The 20,260-nt window shown below is 41.1% G+C and overlaps 1 protein-coding gene across 1 annotated transcript in view; it reads right to left on the reverse strand.

Moving 5' to 3' along the window:
- cep131 (centrosomal protein 131) overlaps positions 1 to 20,260 on the reverse strand; it is a 149,693-nt gene that overhangs the window by 37,748 nt on the left and 91,685 nt on the right. The window contains exons 17-18 of the mRNA XM_072242397.1: positions 14,852 to 14,977; positions 3,667 to 3,783 (exon numbers count right to left, since the gene is read on the reverse strand). Of these exons, the coding sequence (XP_072098498.1) occupies positions 3,667 to 3,783; positions 14,852 to 14,977 (243 nt within the window). The remainder of the gene's footprint in view (positions 1 to 3,666; positions 3,784 to 14,851; positions 14,978 to 20,260) is intronic.

Consider the following 20,260-nt stretch of genomic DNA (forward strand, 5'->3'; position numbering starts at 1 on the left):
TTGCAATCAGGCAGTAGATACATAATCCCAAAAGCATGTACCATCAGGCTCAAGAACAGCTTCTATCCTGCTGTTATAAGACTATTCAATGGTCCTCGAGTACATTACAATGGACTCTTGACCATATAATCTACTTCATTATCGCCTTGCATTTTGACTTCCAGCACTGTACATTCTCTGTAACTATAAAATGATATTCAGCATCTATAGAAATGGATAAACAGTCGATGTTGCAGGCTGTGACCCTTCTTCAGGACATTTCCAGTGAGAGATTATGATGGGTGGCAGTGCAGAAATGATCACACAAGTGCTAGAACAGGCTTGAGGGACTGAGTGCAGATTCTTACTCCTAATTCATACATTGGAATATTAGTTATATCTTCACTCCACCTCCCTCTCCAATTTTTTTTTTGGAGTAAAAGCAATATTCAGTAAGTTATTTATCTGCTGCTTGGGAATAAATTATGTTCTGACGTCAGTCAAACTAAATGGATACAGTAACAATATTAAGAGATTACAGGCTTTGGATGGTTTTGGTCACACCATAAAAAATTAAGAAAACAGCTACTTTGGAAATTATTCAGGGGAAAGACAGACATTATTTCATGGCAATAGATATGGTGTTCTCAGTTGGTACACATAGAAATACTGCTAAACTTAAAAGTCTGTAAGTTAAATGACTGAATTCTCTGTAGAACAGTAAGCACAAAACATAAATTATATATAGTACTTATTAATTATATAAATTAATGTGGAATAAATGTAGTAGGTGGCAATATTGGTTCTTTTTTATGTTTCACATAATATTTCTCTAAAAGTCTGATGCAAAAAATAGTCGAAGTTTATGGATGGCTTTTTTTAATTGTTGTTTGCATTTAAAGAAATCTGACATAAGCTGAATTGTGCTGCAAGTGCCACCAATAACCAAAATAATTCTGATTTAACAACGGACATACTGCCAGAACTAGTCAATAGCTAATGTCATTCCCAATTTCAAGAACAAACCCAGGGGCCGATAGATCGATAATCTTAACAACAGAGGTAATGAGGATTCTAATAGCTTTGCTTCAAGAAGCTCTAGAAAATTCTTAGCAATCAATAATATAATGAAAAATCATGAGTGTGGAATTCATGAGTGTGAAATAGGTTGACTCTGTGGTTAAGAAGGTATACGGTGCATTGGCCTTCATCAATCATGGATTTGAGTTTAGGAGCCGAGAGGTAATGTTGCAGCTAAATAGGACCCTGGTTAGACCCCACTTGGAGTACTGTGCTCATTTCTGGTCACCTCATTACAGGAAGGATGTGGAAACCATAGAAAGGGTGCAGAGGAGATTTACAGGGATGTTGCCTGGTTTAGAGGGCATGCCTTTTGAGAATAGGTTGAGTGAACTCAGCCTTTTCTCCTTGGAGTGACGGAGGATGAGAGGTGACCTGATAGAGGTGTATAAGATGATGAGAGGCATTGATCGTGTGGATAGTCAGAGGCTTTTTCCCAGGGCTGAAATGGCTAACACGAGAGGGCACAGTTTTAAGGTGCTTGGAAGTAGGTACAGAGGAGATGTCAGGGGTAGGTTTTTTTTATGCAGAGAGTGGTGAATGCATGGAATGGACTGCCAGCAATGGTGGTGGAGGCGGATATAGTAGGGTCGTTTAAGAGACTTCTGGATAGGTATATGGAGCTTAGAAAAATAGAGGGCTATGGGTAAAATTCTAAGGTAAGGACATGTGTGGCACAGCTTTGTGGGCTGAAGGGCCTGTATTGTGCTGTAGGCTTTCTATGTTTCTATGTTTCAAAAGTTCATGTTAAATAACCCTGTTGATTTATTTTAAGTAAAAAGAGTAGACATGCATAATATAAAAGATGGACTTCCAAAAAGCATTCAATTAAACCTAATTTAAGAGAATTATATTTAAATGAAAGCAGGTGAGATTTGGGGAATAAACAACCAGAAAGATTGCAGTGATTCAGAACAAAAAAAACCCTGAAAAACAGCATCAACAAACTTGCAGAATGGATGCATAAAATAAGCAAATAAATTTTGAAAACAAAAGAGACTCTGCGGATGCTGGAAATTTTCAGCAATACACTCAAAATGCTGGAGGAAATCAGCACGTCAGGTAGCATCTATGAGGGGAATAAGCAGTTAACATTTTGGGCTGAGACTCTTCATCCTAGGTAGTCCCGAAGAAAGGTCTCAGCCTGAAATGTAGACTGTTTATCTTCTCCTGTAAATAAATTTCAATCAACAGTACTGTGCGAAGGATGTTGGGAATGGTGAGGTTGCAGCACCATAGGAGGGGTGTGGGAGAGGTGGCAGAGAAAGAGTGCCAGGGCAGGGTGGAGGGGGAGTGGTGCGGTTGCAGACACAACCAGCCCTGAGATGCCAAGCAAGGTCACTTGATTCCAAACCATTGGTTTATTAATCATTACAAAATGTTTCTCTGATGCTTCCCATTCCCTCCACTCTCCCTTCCCCTTTTCCTATGTGATTATTCCCTCCTCCTGCCCCCTTCCCACTCTCAATCCATAATAGAGACCCACATCAGAATCAGATTTATCATTGCTCACATGTCATGAAATTTCTTTTTTTTGTGGCAGGAGTACAGTGCAATACATAAAATTACTAAGTCTTAGGCACCCTAGCTTATTATATATATATATATATATATATATATATATGTATGTATGTATTTGTGTGTGTATATATATATATACACATACACACACACACACACACACACACACCTTTGCATGATACTGTAGGTGAATGAGATATGGTATTTTCTGCGGGACACAAAATAAGATCACTTGCTGACAGACAAGTGTTTAAATTTGTGTGCTGGATCAAAAGCAGTCCAAAGATTAGGATTCACAAATTAGCAGAAGTTGCAATGCGGTTAACAACTTCATAACAAGAGCTAACAAAACTCAAGAGTTCATTTTAGGGGAATAAAATTCAAAATCTGAGAACTTATTCCAAAAATATAGAATCCTATCTTGACCATAAAGTTAAAGAGTTCTGGTCTCCATATAATCTAATGAATGGAAAAAAAAAACAGAAAAAGAGCAAATAAGAGATTGAAAGGATGAAACCAGGATTAAAATTATAAAGGGGCTCTTAAAAATAGAAAATGTTATCATTTTCGAAATGTTTAAAACTGAACATGACAGTCAGTGATATATCTTAAAAGGAAAAAGGAACTAGTGCTTTCCTAGCATATATGATGATTAAACTCTTCTTGGGCTTCCAGCCAGGTACAGGTATCGATTTTCACCGATGCTGTGATGATAAACTCCGCCATCTTCATCAGATATGATGCCTAGTCCGGTGGTATACACAGGTATCGGTGGTGATACCTGTACCCGGCTGGAAGCCAGAGAATAGGTTATTTGAAATTTTAAAAGGGATTTATAGAAAATCATCTTCATCTAAGGAGTGGTTTGAATGTGGAATCACAGGAAGTAATTAAAATTAATTATAGAGAACTAGTTGGGGCAGAGAGACAGTACGACAAAAATAAAAGCATATGCTGATAGGGGTGATGATGTAAAGCAGAATGAGGTTTGTGTGGACTATCAATACATCTGTTGACTGGTTGGGCCATATGACCTGTACTGCAAATTCAATGTGATTTCATTTAGACAGTGCTTGTAATGCTCACCAGATCATGCTGATCCTGCATCTGCTGGATTTTCTTAGTGTATTTCTGGTCCACCTGCTTCAGTTCATTTACCACAGACTCACATTTTTCATTTAACCCTTTCTTGTCATCTATTAGCTGTTGAGAATAAATTTAAAAAAAACTCAGAAAGTTGCTACCAAAGCAACAGGACATTAAGTAGAAAATAAACTTAAATTTAGCTCTCACAAACATTCAAAGAGATCCTTTGCTTTAAATTTGAATTACTTCAAATCCTACTACTTGAAAGTCATGCAACCTAGCCAGGTGGACCAAATAGGAAGCATTAAAGTAAAATGCAATAACAAAATTGGTAAACTGGTTTCGACCATAAGACACAGATGCAAAATTAGGGCATTTGTCCCCATGAAGTCTGCTCACCCCTTCCATCATGGCTGATAATTATCTCTCTCAACTTTATTCACCTGCCTTCTTCCTGTAAGCTTTCACACCTCCCGGTCAAGATGACACCTATGTAAAATGCACCCACTGTTGTCATCTTCTGGATAGAACACAAAATTATTTATTTCACCTCTTTTATACCTGTTTTTCATCTTGAATGTGTTTCTGGAGCTGTTAGAGCCTGTGATTTGCAGTTTGGGGATTGTTTGTGCGATCCAGCGCTTTGATCAAGAGGATTCCGGGAAGTAGCAAGCCTCATAGCAAGGAGGCTACGGAGGGGAGGGGGAAGCATGAGCTGATTGCGACTCCATTTTGCTAATTAAAGCTTTCATTTTTCACCGATTAAAGCGACGAGGGAGATTGAAACATTGAGGCAAATGCAGGAGGTAAGTATGGGCTGTCTGCCTTTTAATCGCTGGTGGGATCACTCTGCTGCCAGAGAAGGGAGACTGTGTGGCCTGTCGCTGTGCTGGATGGAAGATATTACCGAGGTATTCTGTGTTTTTGGTTATGAATATAGATTTGCACTATGGACTTTTATTTTCAGTCTTATAGTTATTTATATTCTGTGTTTTTCACCTGATGGTTCTCAGTTTTTTTTGTGCAGGGGAGGGGGATTTGTGAGTCAATGTTCCTGTTTTGTTTCTTGTTTGTTTTTTTGTGCAGGGGAGGGGGATTTGTGAGTCAATGTTCCTGTTTTGTTTCTTGTTAGTTTTTTTGTGCAGGGGAGGGGGATTTGTGAGTCAATGTTCCTGTTTTGTTTCTTGTTTGTTTTTTTGTGCAGGGGAGGGGAGATTTGGGGGTTGATGATCCTGTTGCTGTTCTTTTTTTTTTGGTTTCATGGCTATCTGGAGAAGAATTTCAAAGTTATGTACTTTGATAATAAATGAACCTTTGAATCCTTTTAAAATACATTCTGTTTTAAATACACCCAATGACTCGACCTCCACATTAGGCTGTGGCAATGAATCCCTCAGATTCACCTCCTCCCCCCAACCTCCCACCCCCCACTTTGACTAAAGTAATTCATCCTCATCTCTGTTCTATAAGTGATGTCCTATTCTGAGGCGGCAGGCTCTGGTGCTAGACTCCTCCACTATAGGAAGCATCATCTCCATGTTCACTTTTATTTAGTCCTTTCAATATTCAATAGATTTCAATGAGATCCCCACTCATTCTTCTAAGCTCCAGTGAGTACAGGCCCAGAGCCACCAAACACTCCTCATTCCCAAGATCATAGCTTATTGTTACCACATATACCAAGGTACAGTGAAAAATTTGTTCTTCCTGCTGTTCATATTGGTCAATTCATTACAACAGTGGAAGGCAAATTAATAACAGAATGAACAATAAAGAATTTCAGTTACAGAGAATGTGCAGTGAAAATAGAAAGATCATAGAAAAAGAAAATATAGAATCAAAAAAAAAGAAAATCATAGAAATAGATCAATAGAAAAATAGAAAATACATTAGGACAGATAAGTCCCCAGGGCCTGACGTAATATTCCCCAGGCTGCTCCACGAGGCGAGAGAAGAGATTGCTGAGCCTCTGGCTAGGATCTTTATGTCCTCGTTGTCCACGGGAATGGTACCGGAGGATGGAGGGAGGCAAATGTTGTCCCCTTCTTCAAACAAGGTAGTAGGGATAGTCCAGGTAATTATAGACCAGTGAGCCTTACGTCTGTGGTGGGAAAGCTGTTGGAAAAGATTCTTAGAGATAGGATCTATAGGCATTTAGAGAATCATGGTCTGATCAGGGACAGTCAGCATGGCTTCGTGAAGGGCAGATCGTATCTAACAAGCCTGATAGAGTTCTTTGAGGAGGTGACCAGGCATATAGATGAGGGTAGTGCAGTGGACGTGATCTATATGGATTTTAGTAAGGCATTTGACAAGGTTCCACACAGTAGGCTTATTCAGAAAGTTAGAAGGCATGGGATCCAGGGAAGTTTGGCCAGGTGGATTCAGAATTGGCTTGCCTGAAGAAGGCAGAGGGTGGTGATGCAGGGAGTACATTCGGATTAAAGGGTTGTGACTAGTGGTGTCCCACAAGGATCGGCTCTGGGACCTCTACTTTTCGTGATTTTTATTAACGATCTGGATGTGGGGGTAGAAGGGTGGGTTGGTGAGTTTGCAGACGACACAAAGGTTGGTGGTGTTGTAGATAGTGTAGAGGATTGTCAAAGATTGCAGAGAGACATTGATGGGATACAGGAGTGGGCTGAGAAGTGGCAGATGGAGTTCAACCCGGAGAAGTGTGAAGTGGTACACTTTGGAAGGACAAACTCCAAGGCAGAGTACAAAGTAAATGGCAGGATACTTGGTAGTGTGGAGGAGCAGAGGGATCTCGGGGTACATGTCCACAGATCCCTGAAAGTTGCCTCACAGGTGGATAGGGTAGTTAAGAAAGCTTATGGGGTGTTAGCTTTCATAAGTCGAGGGATAGAGTTTAAGAGTCGTGATGTAATGATGCAGCTCTATAAAACTCTGGTTAGGTCACACTTGGAGTACTGTGTCCAGTTCTGGTCACCTCACTATAGGAAGGATGTGGAAGCATTGGAAAGGGTACAGAGGAGATTTACCAGGATGCTGCCTGGTTTAGAAAGTATGCATTACGATCAGAGATTAAGGGAGCTAGGGCTTTACTCTTTGGAGAGAAGGAGGATGAGAGGAGACATGATAGAGGTGTACAAGATAATAAGAGGAACAGATAGAGTGGATAGCCAGCGCCTCTTTCCCAGGGCACCACTGCTCAATACAAGAGGACGTGGCTTTAAGGTAAGGGGTGGGAAGTTCAAGGGGGATATTAGACAAAGGTTTTTTACTCAGAGAGTGGTTGGTGTGTGGAATGCACTGCCTGAGTCAGTGGTGGAAGCAGATACACTAGTGAAGTTTAAGAGGCTACTAGACAGGTATATGGAGGAATTCAAGGTGGGGGCTTATATGGGAGGCAGGGTTTGAGGGTCGGCACAACATTGTGGGCCGAAGGGCCTGTACTGCGCTGTACGATTCTATGTTCTATGTTATAACAAGGTAGATAATAAGGTCAAGAGTCCATCTCATTGTACTAGGAACTATTCAATAGTCCTCTACAGCATATAGAAGCTGGCCTTGAGCCAGCTGATATGTGCTTTCAGGCTTTTATATCTTCTGTCTGATGGGAGAGACAGAGAAGAGAGAAAGTCTGGGGCGGACGGCGGTCTTTCATTATGCTGGCAGCTTTCTTGAGGCAGCAAGAAGTGTAGACAGAATCCACGGAGGGGTAGCTAGTTTTCATTATGTTCTAGGCTTTGTCCACAACTCTCTGCAGTTTCTTGTGGTCATAGGCAGCGCAGTTGCCATACCAAGCCACGATGCATCCAGATAGATGCATAGATAAAAATTGGTGAGGTTCAAAGAGGACATGAATAAGCTTTTTTTTATCATGAACAACCTCAAAAAGATTGGACCAGTATGTTCGTTCCGAGGAACTTGTAACTCTCAATCCTCCTGAGCTCAGCACCATTGAAGTAAACAGGAGCATGTCCCAATCTCCCTTCATGAAGTCAATGACTAGCCAGTCCTGACGACGGGTCTCGGCCCGAAACGTCGACTGTACCTCTTCCAATAGATGCTGCCTGGCCTGCTGCATTCCACCAGCATTTTGTGTGTGTAACCGGTTCTTTAGTTTTGCTGACACTAAGGAAAATATAATTGCCATGACACCACTTCAGTAGGCTCTCTCTCTTCTTCCTGTAATCCAACTCAACATTATTTTGAAATATGCTCTTTACTTTATTACTTTATTGTCGTCAAACAATTGATACTACAGCGTACAATCATTACAGCAATATTCGATTCTGCGCTTCGCACTCCCTGGAATTCAAATCGATAGTAAATATAATAAAAATTTAAATTATAAATCATAAATAGAAAATAGAAAAGAAAGTAAGGTTGTACAAAAAAACCAAGAGGCAGGTCCGGATATTTGGAGGGTACGGCCCAGATCCGGGTCAGGATCCGTTCAGCAGTTTTATCACAGTTGGAAAGAAGCTGTTCCCAAATCTAGCCGTACGAGTCTTCAAGCTCCTGAGCCTTCTCCCGGAGGGAAGAAGGACGAAAAGTCTGTTGACTGGGTGGGTCATGTCCTTGATTATCCTGGCAGCACTGCTCCGACAGCATGCAGTGTAAAGTGAGTACAAGGACGGAAGATTGGTTTATGTGATGTGCTGCGCTGTGATCTTCTGCAGCTTCTTCTGGTCTTGGACAGGACAATTTCCATACCAGGTTGTGATGCACCCTAGAAGAATGCTTTCCACAGTGCATCTATTAAAAATTAGTGAGGGTTTTAGGGGACAGGCCAAATTTCTTTAGTTTTCTCAGGAAGTAAAGGCACTGGTGGGCCTTCTTGGCAGTGGACTCTGCTTGGTTGGACCAAGTCAGGTCATTTGTGATATTGACCCCGAGGAACTTAAAGCTTTTGACCTGTTCCACCTGCGCACCACCGATGTAAATTGGGTTGTGCGGTCCGCCACTCCTTCTGAAGTCAACAACCAATTCCTTCGTCTTGCTGATGTTGTGGGATAGGTTATTGTCTTCGCACCATGCCACCAGGTTCTTAATTTCCTCTCTGTACTCAAACTCATCATTACTCGAGATACGGCCTACAATTGTGGTGTCGTCAGCAAACTTATATATTGAGTTCGATGGAAACTTGGCTACACAATCATGGGTGTACAGTGAGTACAGCAGGGGGCTGAGTACACAGCCTTGTGGGGCACCGGTGCTCAAAGTGATTGTAGAGGGGAGCTTGTCCCCTATTTTTACAGCCTGGGTCCTGTCTGTGAGGAAGCTGAAGATCCAGCTGCAGATCTACTCAATGCAACAGCACTAAATAAATTATTTGGAGTGTTTTATAATAGACAACCAAATGCACTGCATTTTCAAATGAGCAGGTATGGTTTAGGGTTATACTCTTTCAGGTTCCTTCAAGATGAATGGCAAACTCTCTTACTCTGCCATAGAATCTGGATACTGCTTTGCAGAGCAGACTTATCTACTGGTTTGCTAGACTATTTCAGAATGCGGATAAGAAGTAACCCTCTTGTTATTTTTTTGCCTTTGTGCTTTAGTGATGTGGCTTCAAATAAAATACTAACCACAAACCAGTTGAAGTAGAATGTTGCTCTCACTGTCCACAATGTTCTCCAGACACTATGGTGCACTCGAATCCTAGAAGTCCTCCAGAATACCATATGCTGTCATTGTCTCTCTCACACACATCACCATGAACACTATGTGCTGCCTCTCTGAAGATACTTCATTATAAACGTAACCATTGAAGAGCAAGCAAACAGCATTGACAGACCCTACAAAGGCCTGTGATCTGGATCTGTGAATCAGGTCAAGGACCAGATCAACAAACGGGTCACTTGAGCAAGTTATTTCTACCCTTGAGTAGGTCACTTCTACCCCACCACAGCTTCTGTACCAGATGCCCAAGGATTGGGAGCATGGAGCTGAAGTGCAAGCAGAATTTGAGGAACACACCACTGAAATACTCAAAGGGGCTGCAACCTCACATTCAGTACGAAGAGATACAAACTTATCCAGACTGCAAAAGTTCTTCATTAGAGCCAGTAAAGTGTGAACCAAACGTTAATTCAGTTTCCCTTTCCACAGATGTCACCCAATATGCTGAAGGTTTCCAACGTTTTCTGCTTTTAGTTCAGATTTCAGCAACCAGCAACTATTGTGTTTGCACAAAAAAGGTTTTTAACCTTAGATTATCAAGTGTACAACTGCATGGGTGAGCTTCCTCTGTATACTGTTGGACGTGCAACATTAGCGTGGGAAACTGAATTGTTGCTGCAATGAGAAAATACTGTTATCCGTTTCTACTCCAGTCATTTTGAAACTTTTGAGCTATGTCTCAATGATTAGCATCACAGAATAATACCAGCAATGTCAATAAAGATCCTGATCAGATCAACCAAAAATCCTTTTCTTCTCTTCCCCCTCCCCCACACTGTAATCTAATCACAGATTAATTTTCAGACCTCTGTTTTGGGTGAGGATGGATTGTAGTGGAGGGTTTCCCAACACAAGACCACCAGACATAGGAGCAGAATTAGGCCATTTGGCCCATTGAGTCTGCTCCACCATTCAATCATGGCTGATCCTTTTCTCTCCTCCTCAGCCCCACACCCTGGACTTCTCCCCGTAACCTTTGATGCCGTGTCAAGCTCTACCTTAATACACCCAACCTCTTGCCCTCCACAGCTGCCTGTGGTAATTCCCCAAATTCACCATCCTCTGACTAAAGAAATTTCTCTGCATTTCTGTTTTAAATTGATGCCCCTCTATCCTGAGTCTGTGCCCTCTTGTCCTGGACTCCCCCACCACGGGAAACATTCTTTCCGCATCTACCCTGTCTAGGCCTTTCAATCATCCTTGTGAACCTCCTCTGAAACCTCTCCAATGTCAGCACACTCCTTCTTAGATAAAGAGCCCAAAACTGTTCACAATACTCCAGATGTGGTTGGTGCATGGAACGCACTGCCTGAGTCAGTGGTGGAGGCAGATACACTAGTGAAATTTAACAGACTACTAGACAGGTAAATGGAGGAATTTAAGGTGGGGGTTATATGGGAGGCAGGGTTTAAGGGTCAGCACAACATTGTGGGCTGAAGGGCCTGTACTGTGCTGTACTGTTCTATGAGGCCTCACCAGTGCCTTATAAAGCCTCAGCATCACATCTCTGCTCTTGTATTCTAGACCTCTTAAAATGAATGCTAACACTGTGTTTGCCTTCCTCATCACAGACTCTGCCTGCAAGTTAACCTTTAAGGTGTTCGACACAAGGTCTCCCAAGTCCCTTTGCATCTCAGATTTTTGGATTTTCGCCCCATTTTGAAAATAGTCTGCACATTTATTTCTACTACCAAAGTGCTTGACCAGGCATTTTCCAACATTGTATATGGAGAAAATGGTCATACAAAACTATGTGCACATGCATTGACTGCTTTAAAATAAGCCAGATTACAGCACACTAACTGCAGGGTGCTCAACATTTGCACTTCACAGAGTTACACAAAATGTGCAACAAAGAACAAGTCAAATAACCCAACCATTTCACGTCAACATTTACACATCGCTCAAGCCTCCCGGTCTTTTCCTATGCACTTTGATCAGCATCCTTATTCTCTTCTCCATCAAGCAATTTGCCCAGCCTTTTGCCCAGCATTCTGCCTCCAACACTTCTACAGGTCTCAGCATTTTAAGTAAAATTATTCCTTCAAAAGAAAATACACTGTTTCTACGATTAATATTTCATACTTCTAAAGGTCATCCATCAACCTTCACTTTGTTATCCTCACCCAAATTGAAAATAAACCACACTAATTCATAACTTTTGATGCATTACATTTCGTATGTAAATCAAAAAAAATTGCAGATACTATTCCAGAAACACTGAGCAGATCAGGCAGCATCTGTGGAAAGAGATACGGAGTTAACATTTCAAAACAAAGCACGCTCACTGGGAATGGGGAGGATGATTTTAAGTTGTAGAGAGTCTACTGATTGGACAATTAGGGTAAAGGGAATATCTCCAGGATTCTACATCCAGCATTGCAGTAGTACTGAACTGTGTCTTGACATCCCAGTTCTCTCAATCTCACATCCCTTTCTCTACAATTTAAAATATTTTAATCTTCATCTTTTCATGGTCATGACGCAAAGTCTTTGACCTGAAATACAATAGGACAGATGGAGTGGAATTTGCACATGCTTCCATTGGCTCCGGAGCATCCCCCAGATTTTGAGATTTCTTCCCACATCCCAAAGACATGAAGATTAGTAGGTAAATTGTCCACCATAAACTACCCCGGTGCAGGTGGATGGTAGCAATGGAGTGGGACAATTGATTACAGGGAAGTAAATGGGGTCATTGGGTTTATTGAACTGCTTTGAGAGCCGCCAAACATCCATAAGACGTAGGAGCAGAATTAGGCCATTCAGCCCATCAAGTCTGCTATGATACTTCAACATGGCTGATCCCAGATCCCATTCAATCCCATACACCTGCCATCTCACCATATGTCTTGATGCCCCAAGCAATCAGGAATCTATCAATTTCTTCTTTGAATATACCAATAGACTTGGCCTCCGCCTTAGTCCGTGGCAAAGCATTACACAGATTCACCACTCTCTGGCTAAAAAAATTCCTCTTACTTCTGTTCTAAAAGGTCGTCCCTCAATTCTGAGCCTGTGTCCTCTAGTTCTGGACATCCTCTCCACATCCACCTTATCTAATCTTTTCAACATTCAGTAGGTTTCAATGAGATCCCCATGCATTCTTCTAAATTCCAGTATGTACAGGCCCAATGCAGCCAAATGTTCCTCATTTGTTAACCTCTTCATTCCTGTAATCATCCACGTGAACCTCCTCTGGACTTTACAATTACATCCTTTCTGAGATAAGGGGCCCAAAACTGTTGACAATACTCCAAATGCGGCCTAACTAATGTCTTATAAGCTTCAGCATTATCTCAATTTTATATTCTATTCTCCTTGAAATAAATGTCAACATTCCATTTGCCTTCAATACCAGACTCAATCTGTGAATTACCCTTCTCAGAGTCTTGCACGAGACTCCTAAGTCCATTTGCACCTCTGATGATTAAATGTTCTCCCCATTTTGATAACAGTCTGCACTATTGTTCCTTTTACCAAAATGCATTATCATATATTCCCTAACACTGTATTCCATCTGCCACTTTTTTGCCCATTCTGCCAATTTGTCTAAGTCCTGCTGCAATCTCAGCACTACCTACCCCTCTACCTATCTTCATATCATCTGCAAACTTTGCCACAAAGCCACCAATTCCATCATATAAATCAATGACAAACAATGTGAAAAGTAGTGCTCCCTGAGGAACATCACTAGGTACCAGCAGCCAACCAGAAAAGGCTCTTTTTATTCCCACTCGCTGCCCCATGCCTGTCAGCCATTCCGCTATCCATGCCAGTATCTTTCCTGTAATGCCACAGGATTTTATCTTGTTAAGCAGCCTCATATGTGACACCTTATCAAACGCCCTCTGAAAATCCAAGTAAATGACATCCACTGCCTTGCCTTTGTCCACCCTGCTTCCTCAAAGAAACTCAACAGATTTGTCAGGCAAGACTTCCCTTTACAGAAACCATGCTGGCTTTGACTTATCTTATCATTAGTCTCCAAGCACCCTAAAACCTTGTTCTTTATAATGGACTCCAACACTTTCCCAACCACTGAGGTTAGGCTAACTGGCCTATAATTTCCTCCCTTTTGTCTTTCTCCCTTCTTAAAGAGTGGAGTGGCATTTGCAATTTTCCAGTCCTCTGGGACCATGCCAGAATCAAGTGATTATTGAAAGAACATGACTAATGCATCAGCAAACTCTCTCAGGACCCTGGGATATAGTCCATCTGGTCCAGGTAAAGACCTTTGTATTTGCCTAGCACTTTTTTCTTCGTAGTAGCAATGGCACTCACTCCTGCTCCCTGACACTCACGGAGCTCTGGCACACTGCTAGTGTCTTCCACAGTGAAGACTGAAGCAAAGTACTTGTTAAGTACATCTGCCATTTCTTTATCCCCCATTACTACCTCACCAGCATCATTTTCCAGTAGTCCAATATCAACTCTGAGCTCCTTTTTATTCTTTTATAACTGAAAAAACTTTTAGTATCCTGCTTTATACTATTGGCTAGTTTGCCCTCATATTTCATTTTCTCCCTTCTTATAGATTTTTTAGTTGCCTTTTGCTGGATTTTAAAAGCTTTCCAATCATCCGAGTTCCCATTCACTTTTGCTACCTTATATGCCCTTTCCTTGGCTTTTATGCAGCCCTTAACTTCCCTTGTCAACCACGGTTTCCTAGTCCTGCCACTTGAGAACTTCTTCAGTGAGACATATCTATTCTGTGCCTTGAAAACTATTCCCAGCAACTTCAGCCATCTCCGTTTTGCCATCATCCTCACCAGTACCCCACTCCAATCCACTTGGGCAAGCTCTTCTTTCATGCCTCTGGAATTCCCTTTATTCCATTGCAATACTGATACAATGCCCTTCATCCCTGTTCTTGGGAAGCATGAGAAATAATCTGTTCTAATCCAAACCTGCATTTCTACAGTGATCTTCTCTTCTTCCTGAAGACAAATAGGAGATTCCCAGAAAAATAAAATATGCATTCCAGAATAAGGAGTTTAGCACCAGAATGTCACTATCTCAACGGCAAGTTAAAGAATGCAGAACCCATCAAATAAAAGCAAGAGACTAGGGTACTATTTAAATTTGTCATTTTGATCAATTTATACTAAGATGGACTTTTGTTTTAATTGTGCTCTTTATTGTTTCATTGATGTTTTTCTCATGAGGGCTGATTATATGACTATGTGCCTATGATGCTGCTGCAAGCAAGTTTTTCACTGCAACTGTGCACACCTATATGACAATAAACTCAACTCTGATTTTGGTTAGACCAATTGCCTTTATTAATCACTTTAATCACAACAACATAGCCTGCAGAGACCAAAATAACATTATCTGAAACAAAATTACTATCTCAACCCTATTAAATACTACAGGTGCCAGACCACCTAACAATGGAAAACAATGTGCATTGCTAAATCATCAGTTTTCTGTTTTACCATTCTGATTGTAGGTTATCTTGCCTAACTTGGGATATTTTTATTCAGATAAGATTGAGTGTAAAATGAAGCCAAAAGTAAAGAGATTTCACCTGATCAATGAACGTTAGATGCCGTTGGATAGTTGATTCATACTGCTCCTTTTGCGCTCTTAATCGTTGACTCATTTCTTTCTCAGTTTCCTTCACGTGCCGCGCAGTTAATTCCCTTTGCTGGGTCTAAGAAGGAAATGCTTTGGTTATTTGAGTAAAAGGGAAATTATTCACACGCTTCCATTGTTTTATGCAAATATTTACCTTGCAATGTCTTCGCAAGCAAAATGGGGTAGAAATTCCTCCTCGCTCATATAGACAAGAAACATGATCTAGTAACGTCTGGGCATTGTATTCCACCTCCAAAATTCACAAGAGCATGTCTCATGAGGATAGGCTGAGCAAGTTGGGGCTTTTCTCTTTGGAGTGAAGGGGAATGAGAGGTGACTTGATAAAAGCATATAGGATGATTTTACGATTACAATCTGACAGCTTAAGATGATCAATGATTAAGGCATAGATAAAGTTGGTAGCCAAAGACTTTTTCCTCCAAGGCGAAATCGCTAATACAATGGGCAATAACTTAAAAGTGATTGGAGGAAAGTATAGTGGGGGAGGAATGTCAGGGTTAGTGTTTTTTTTACACAGAGAGTGGTGGATGTGTGGAATGTGATTCCAGGGGTGGTGATGAGGAGGTATACAATAGGGACATTTAAGAGACTCATAGATAGGCACAAGGATGCTAGTAAAATGGAGAGCTATGTGGGAAGGGAAGGGTTAGAACGATCTTAAGAGTAGGTTAAAATTTGGAACACTATGGGCTGAATGGCTTATACTGTGATGCACTGTTCTATGTTCAAATTTGTAGACTTCAATGAAACAATTTCAGAATCTATATATGATTTAAAAACAAGCTTCAAGCTTGATGAACTCAACTTTAAGGAAGTGCTCCAGCTCCATAGATACTTTAAGAACAAATAGAAGAGGTAGTAATTAGGACTTTCTAAAATATTGTCAACAAATCAATTTTGTTAAGGATATTGTCAAGAACACTATCAGTTTGTTTAAAAAAACTAACTGTAAAGTGAGAGTATAACAAATAGTTTAAATAAATAGAAGGATGTGTTAAGATTTTTAAGCATTCCTGGTATATCCTAGAATTTTAATATCATCTCCGACCCAAACTATAGGAGCACCTATATTGTCACAGGGAAGTTTTGCTAGTGCTTTTTGGGTGGGTTTAACAAGAGCAGTATGTCAGCAAGTGGAGGGATTGAGAGAAAGGGAGAGGTTAGGTTATACAAGTCTGAAAGGAAGGACAGACAGAGCTAGAACATGGACACAATGGGATTGACGGACTTGTAATTTTCCCCTTCGCTCTTTATCAATTCCCCACTCTGGCCTTCCTCTTACCTCTTATTGTTACCTGCCTATCACCCCCTGGAGCCCCTTCTCCTTCCCTTTCTTCCATGGTCAACTCTCCTCCCTATCAGATTCCTTTTTCTCCAACCCTTTACCTTTTTCATCTATCACTTCCCAGCTTCTTTCTTCAACTCCTCCACCCCCCCCCCAACCTGGCTTCACTTATTTAGTGATACAGCGCGCGTCTTCGAGCCACTCCTTCCAGGAACCCCCATCTAACCTGATTATCCCTAACCTAATCAAGAGGCAATTTACAATGACCAATTAACCTTCCTAGTTAGTCCTTGGACGGTGGGAAGGAACTGGAAAACCCAGAGAAAACCCACGCATTCCATGGGGAGGACATAGACTCCTTCCAGAAGAATGTCAGAATTGAACTCCAAACTACAGAACTCCGAGTTGTAGTAGTGTCGCACTAACTGCTACACTACAGTGGCACCTTCACCTTCTCACTTGTACTCCTTCACCTCTCCCCACCTTCTTATTCTGGCTTCAATCTCTTTTCTTTCCATGGAGTTATCATAAAGGAGGGTAGGAAGGCTCTGGACAATATTTTATCCCTCATACACTACTGAAGAATTACATGGACATCTTTGCACTCCTGTATGTTGTACCTGTACTACAATGCTGAGTACACGTCTAAAGCACTTTATTGAGCCATGACTTCCCATTCCACCATGTCAGTCCATGGTCCTATCCCCATTCCCGTTCAGACATGTCTGTCCACGGCCTCTATGGGTGCAGGAACAGCGCTTCATATTCCATCTAGGTAGTCTCCACCCGATGTATCAATTTCACCTTCCAGTAATCTCCCTCTTCTTCTATTCCCCACTCTGGCCCCTTACCTCTTCTCCTCACCTGCCTATCACCTCACCACCGCACCCCCCATGCCCTCCTTCTTCCCCCTCCCCCATCGTCCACTTTCCTCTCCTAACAGATTCCTTCTTCTCCAGCTCTTTACCTTTCCCAGCCATCTGGCTTCAGTTATCACCTTCTAGCTAATCCTCCTTGCCCTTCTCCCAACTTTTTATTCTGGTGTCTCTCTCTTTCCTTTCCAGTGTCTCAGCCAAAACATTGACTGTTCAATTCCTTCCATAGATGCTGCCTGACCTGCTAAGTTCCTCCAGCATTTAGTATGTGTTGCTCTGGATTTCCAGTATCTTCAGATTCTCGTGTTCAATATAAACTGTGTGGGCGTGCGTGTGTGTATAAAAGTAAAAATCAGATTATTTTTCATTATGGAATGGAGATACACAAAGAATGGGATTAAAGTAGGATTAGTGTAAATGGTATTGACTGCTACATTGATTCACGGCGATATACAGGATAGACTGAAGGGTCTGTTTCCATACTGTGTATCTCCATGCCTTCTCAGAGGTTCATCAGCTTGTCGTGGTGGAGAGGCTTGTGACTTCCTGATATTGACACTGTCTAGACTTTAGTCATCTGGCACTTTGCTCCTGGAATGGCCACCCGTGCTGGTAAGGTCAAAGGGAAGGTTCCACACAAGACCTCAACTGTGGAACTGGCAAAAGATTATGATACATCACAACGGCAGTGAAGGCAGAGGAAGGCTGCAGCAGTAAAGAATCCCATGCCACTGCACCCTGATCTTGATCTGTCAAGGACTCTGTAGTGGCAGTCCATGCATCAGCCTCCCCACTTAAAACAAGGTCACGCAAAGATGTTCTTTCTTCTCCATATCTCCATGAATCAGCGTAGCAAAGTACACATCTATTTCTATTTATTAGAAGTGTTGAACTTAGACACCTAAAATAGAGTTAAAATGGAGGACAAAGGAATGATGAAGAAATTAGCCATGAATCTTAATGAAGGGTCTCAGCCAAAATTACAGATGTTTATTCCGTTCCATAGATGCTGCCTAACCTGCTGAGTTCCTCCAGCATTTTCTATCTATTACCCAGGATTTCCAGCACTGGAGAATCCCTTGTGTTTATGGCTGTGTCTATGTTTCAGAAAGACATATTAGAGGATTGGTAAGAGAGATGAAAATGTGAATGGTAGTAAAGAAGGTGTAAATGGTTGACAAGTAATTACAAAAGAATTTCAGAGATTTTTCAAGGCAGTTCTTATTTATAACATTTTTCTAAAGCACTATCACAAATGTGAGGTTGGAGACTGGTGAAGCTGTTCAATAAACAGTCAGGTAACTTAGAATGCATTTTGACTTTTTGCAGCCATATCTGAACTTATGACAGAGTAATGACAGGTTAAACTTCCTACTAAATACTATCTGCATTCACTGAAAGAAAAGGCTCACTGATGGACCAAGCAGCAGTCCATCCAATCTGCTGGTTGATTATATGCTTATTTCAGATTGTGTTATTGCAAGATTTGTCAATTTGTAGCTTGTTTTACTTTCAAGCTTCCACTTAAACCAATGTAAGTGATGTGTCTGTGACTGCAATATTCAACCATGATACAGATATATTGTTTACAGTTGCAACTGATTGATTTGTGGCACAAGGAGTTGAAAGAAGTAAGTGTTAGTGGACAAAATAGTACTGATGAAGTTGATGAGAAGAAAAGCTGCTAAATACCAAGGACCAAATGATCGACATCCCAGAACTTTAAAAGGCGTGACTACAGGGAAAGTAAGTGGTCTGTTCATCACCATTCAAAATTCTATAGATTCAGGGATCGTTCCTGTAGATTAAAGAGCAGACAAATGTGATTTCATAATTTAAGAAAAGAGGAAGATAGGGAAAAATGCAAAAACTGATCTGTTAGGCTAATGTCAATTATAAGGGGAATCCTGGGATCTATAATAAAGGGCATAATAATAGAACACCTAAAAATGGAAAAACAAAGAGGAATTAGCAGAGTCAGTACAGATTTAGGAAGAAATATCATGCTTGAAGTTCTAATGATTCGTATAGATAAGGAGTCAGTGGATGTGATTTATTTGGATTAGGATTATTTCATTTAGATTGTCAAACTTTCAATAAGGTTGATTGACAAGGTTAGCGCTCACAGAAGAGATAATATTTTACCCAGTGCTGAGAACTAGTTACTGGACAGATAACAAAGCATGAATATACCATAAAAATCTGGAGATCCCTGTCTAGAAATCCCAGTGGTTCAGTGTTCAATTCACTAGGTTTGGTTCCCAGAACTTCCTTCACTCTCTCTCTGAACTTGTTCCCTGCCCCTCCTTTAAACTCACTGGGGGTCCATTTCCTGTGCTGTTTAAGCACATCAAGTTCTGCTTCCTATGCTCCCTGTAAATTCAGCAGAGCTCCCAATTCTCACTTTCCATTTAAACTCACTGACACCTACTTTTGTGCTATTTTAAACACTCCAAAACCTGTTTGGATCCCCGGTGTGCAGCGCAATGCCCAGAGTGTCTGAGTTCAGAGTTCAATTATGGTACCATTTGTAAGGAATTTGTACGTTCTCTCCACGACCTGGGTGTTCTCCAGGTGCTCTAGTTTCCTCACACAGTTTAAGGACGTACCAACTAGTAGGTTAATTAGTCATTGTAAATTGTTCTGTGGTTAGGCTAGGGTTAAATAGGTGAGCTGCTGGGCAGCACAGCTCGAAGAGTTGGAAGAGCCTGTTCCACGCTGTAGCTCTAGATAAAAAATGACTAAGTTTCTCTTACACGCCTTAAAATTGTTAGGGTTGTGTTTCCCACACACCCTGTATATTGGCCATGTCTGGTCTCCTGCATTCCATTTAAAATCATCTAGTTCACTGAAAATGTTATCATGTTACTGTGTAATATCTTTTTAAAAAAAAGGTGGATTAGCAGCATCTTGGGGTATTAATAGAAATGACAAGCAATGGTCCAGAGGATCTACTAGTCCAGCACCTAACTCTACAGAGTGTCAGTTCACTACATATGACAAGATACTACATTTTTAATCCAACATTAGCTATTAATATGAATATCTAAATGAACATTTGAAATGCGAAGACATGCAAGGATATGGACCAAGTGCTAAGTAACTGAGCGTGAATGGGGAACAAGCCATCAAATAAGAAAACAAAGCACTGAGGTTAGTTCCTGGAGGATTAGAATTG

This window comes from Mobula birostris, chromosome 24 (genome assembly GCF_030028105.1).
Source record: "Mobula birostris isolate sMobBir1 chromosome 24, sMobBir1.hap1, whole genome shotgun sequence".
Classification (NCBI taxonomy): domain Eukaryota; kingdom Metazoa; phylum Chordata; class Chondrichthyes; order Myliobatiformes; family Myliobatidae; genus Mobula; species Mobula birostris.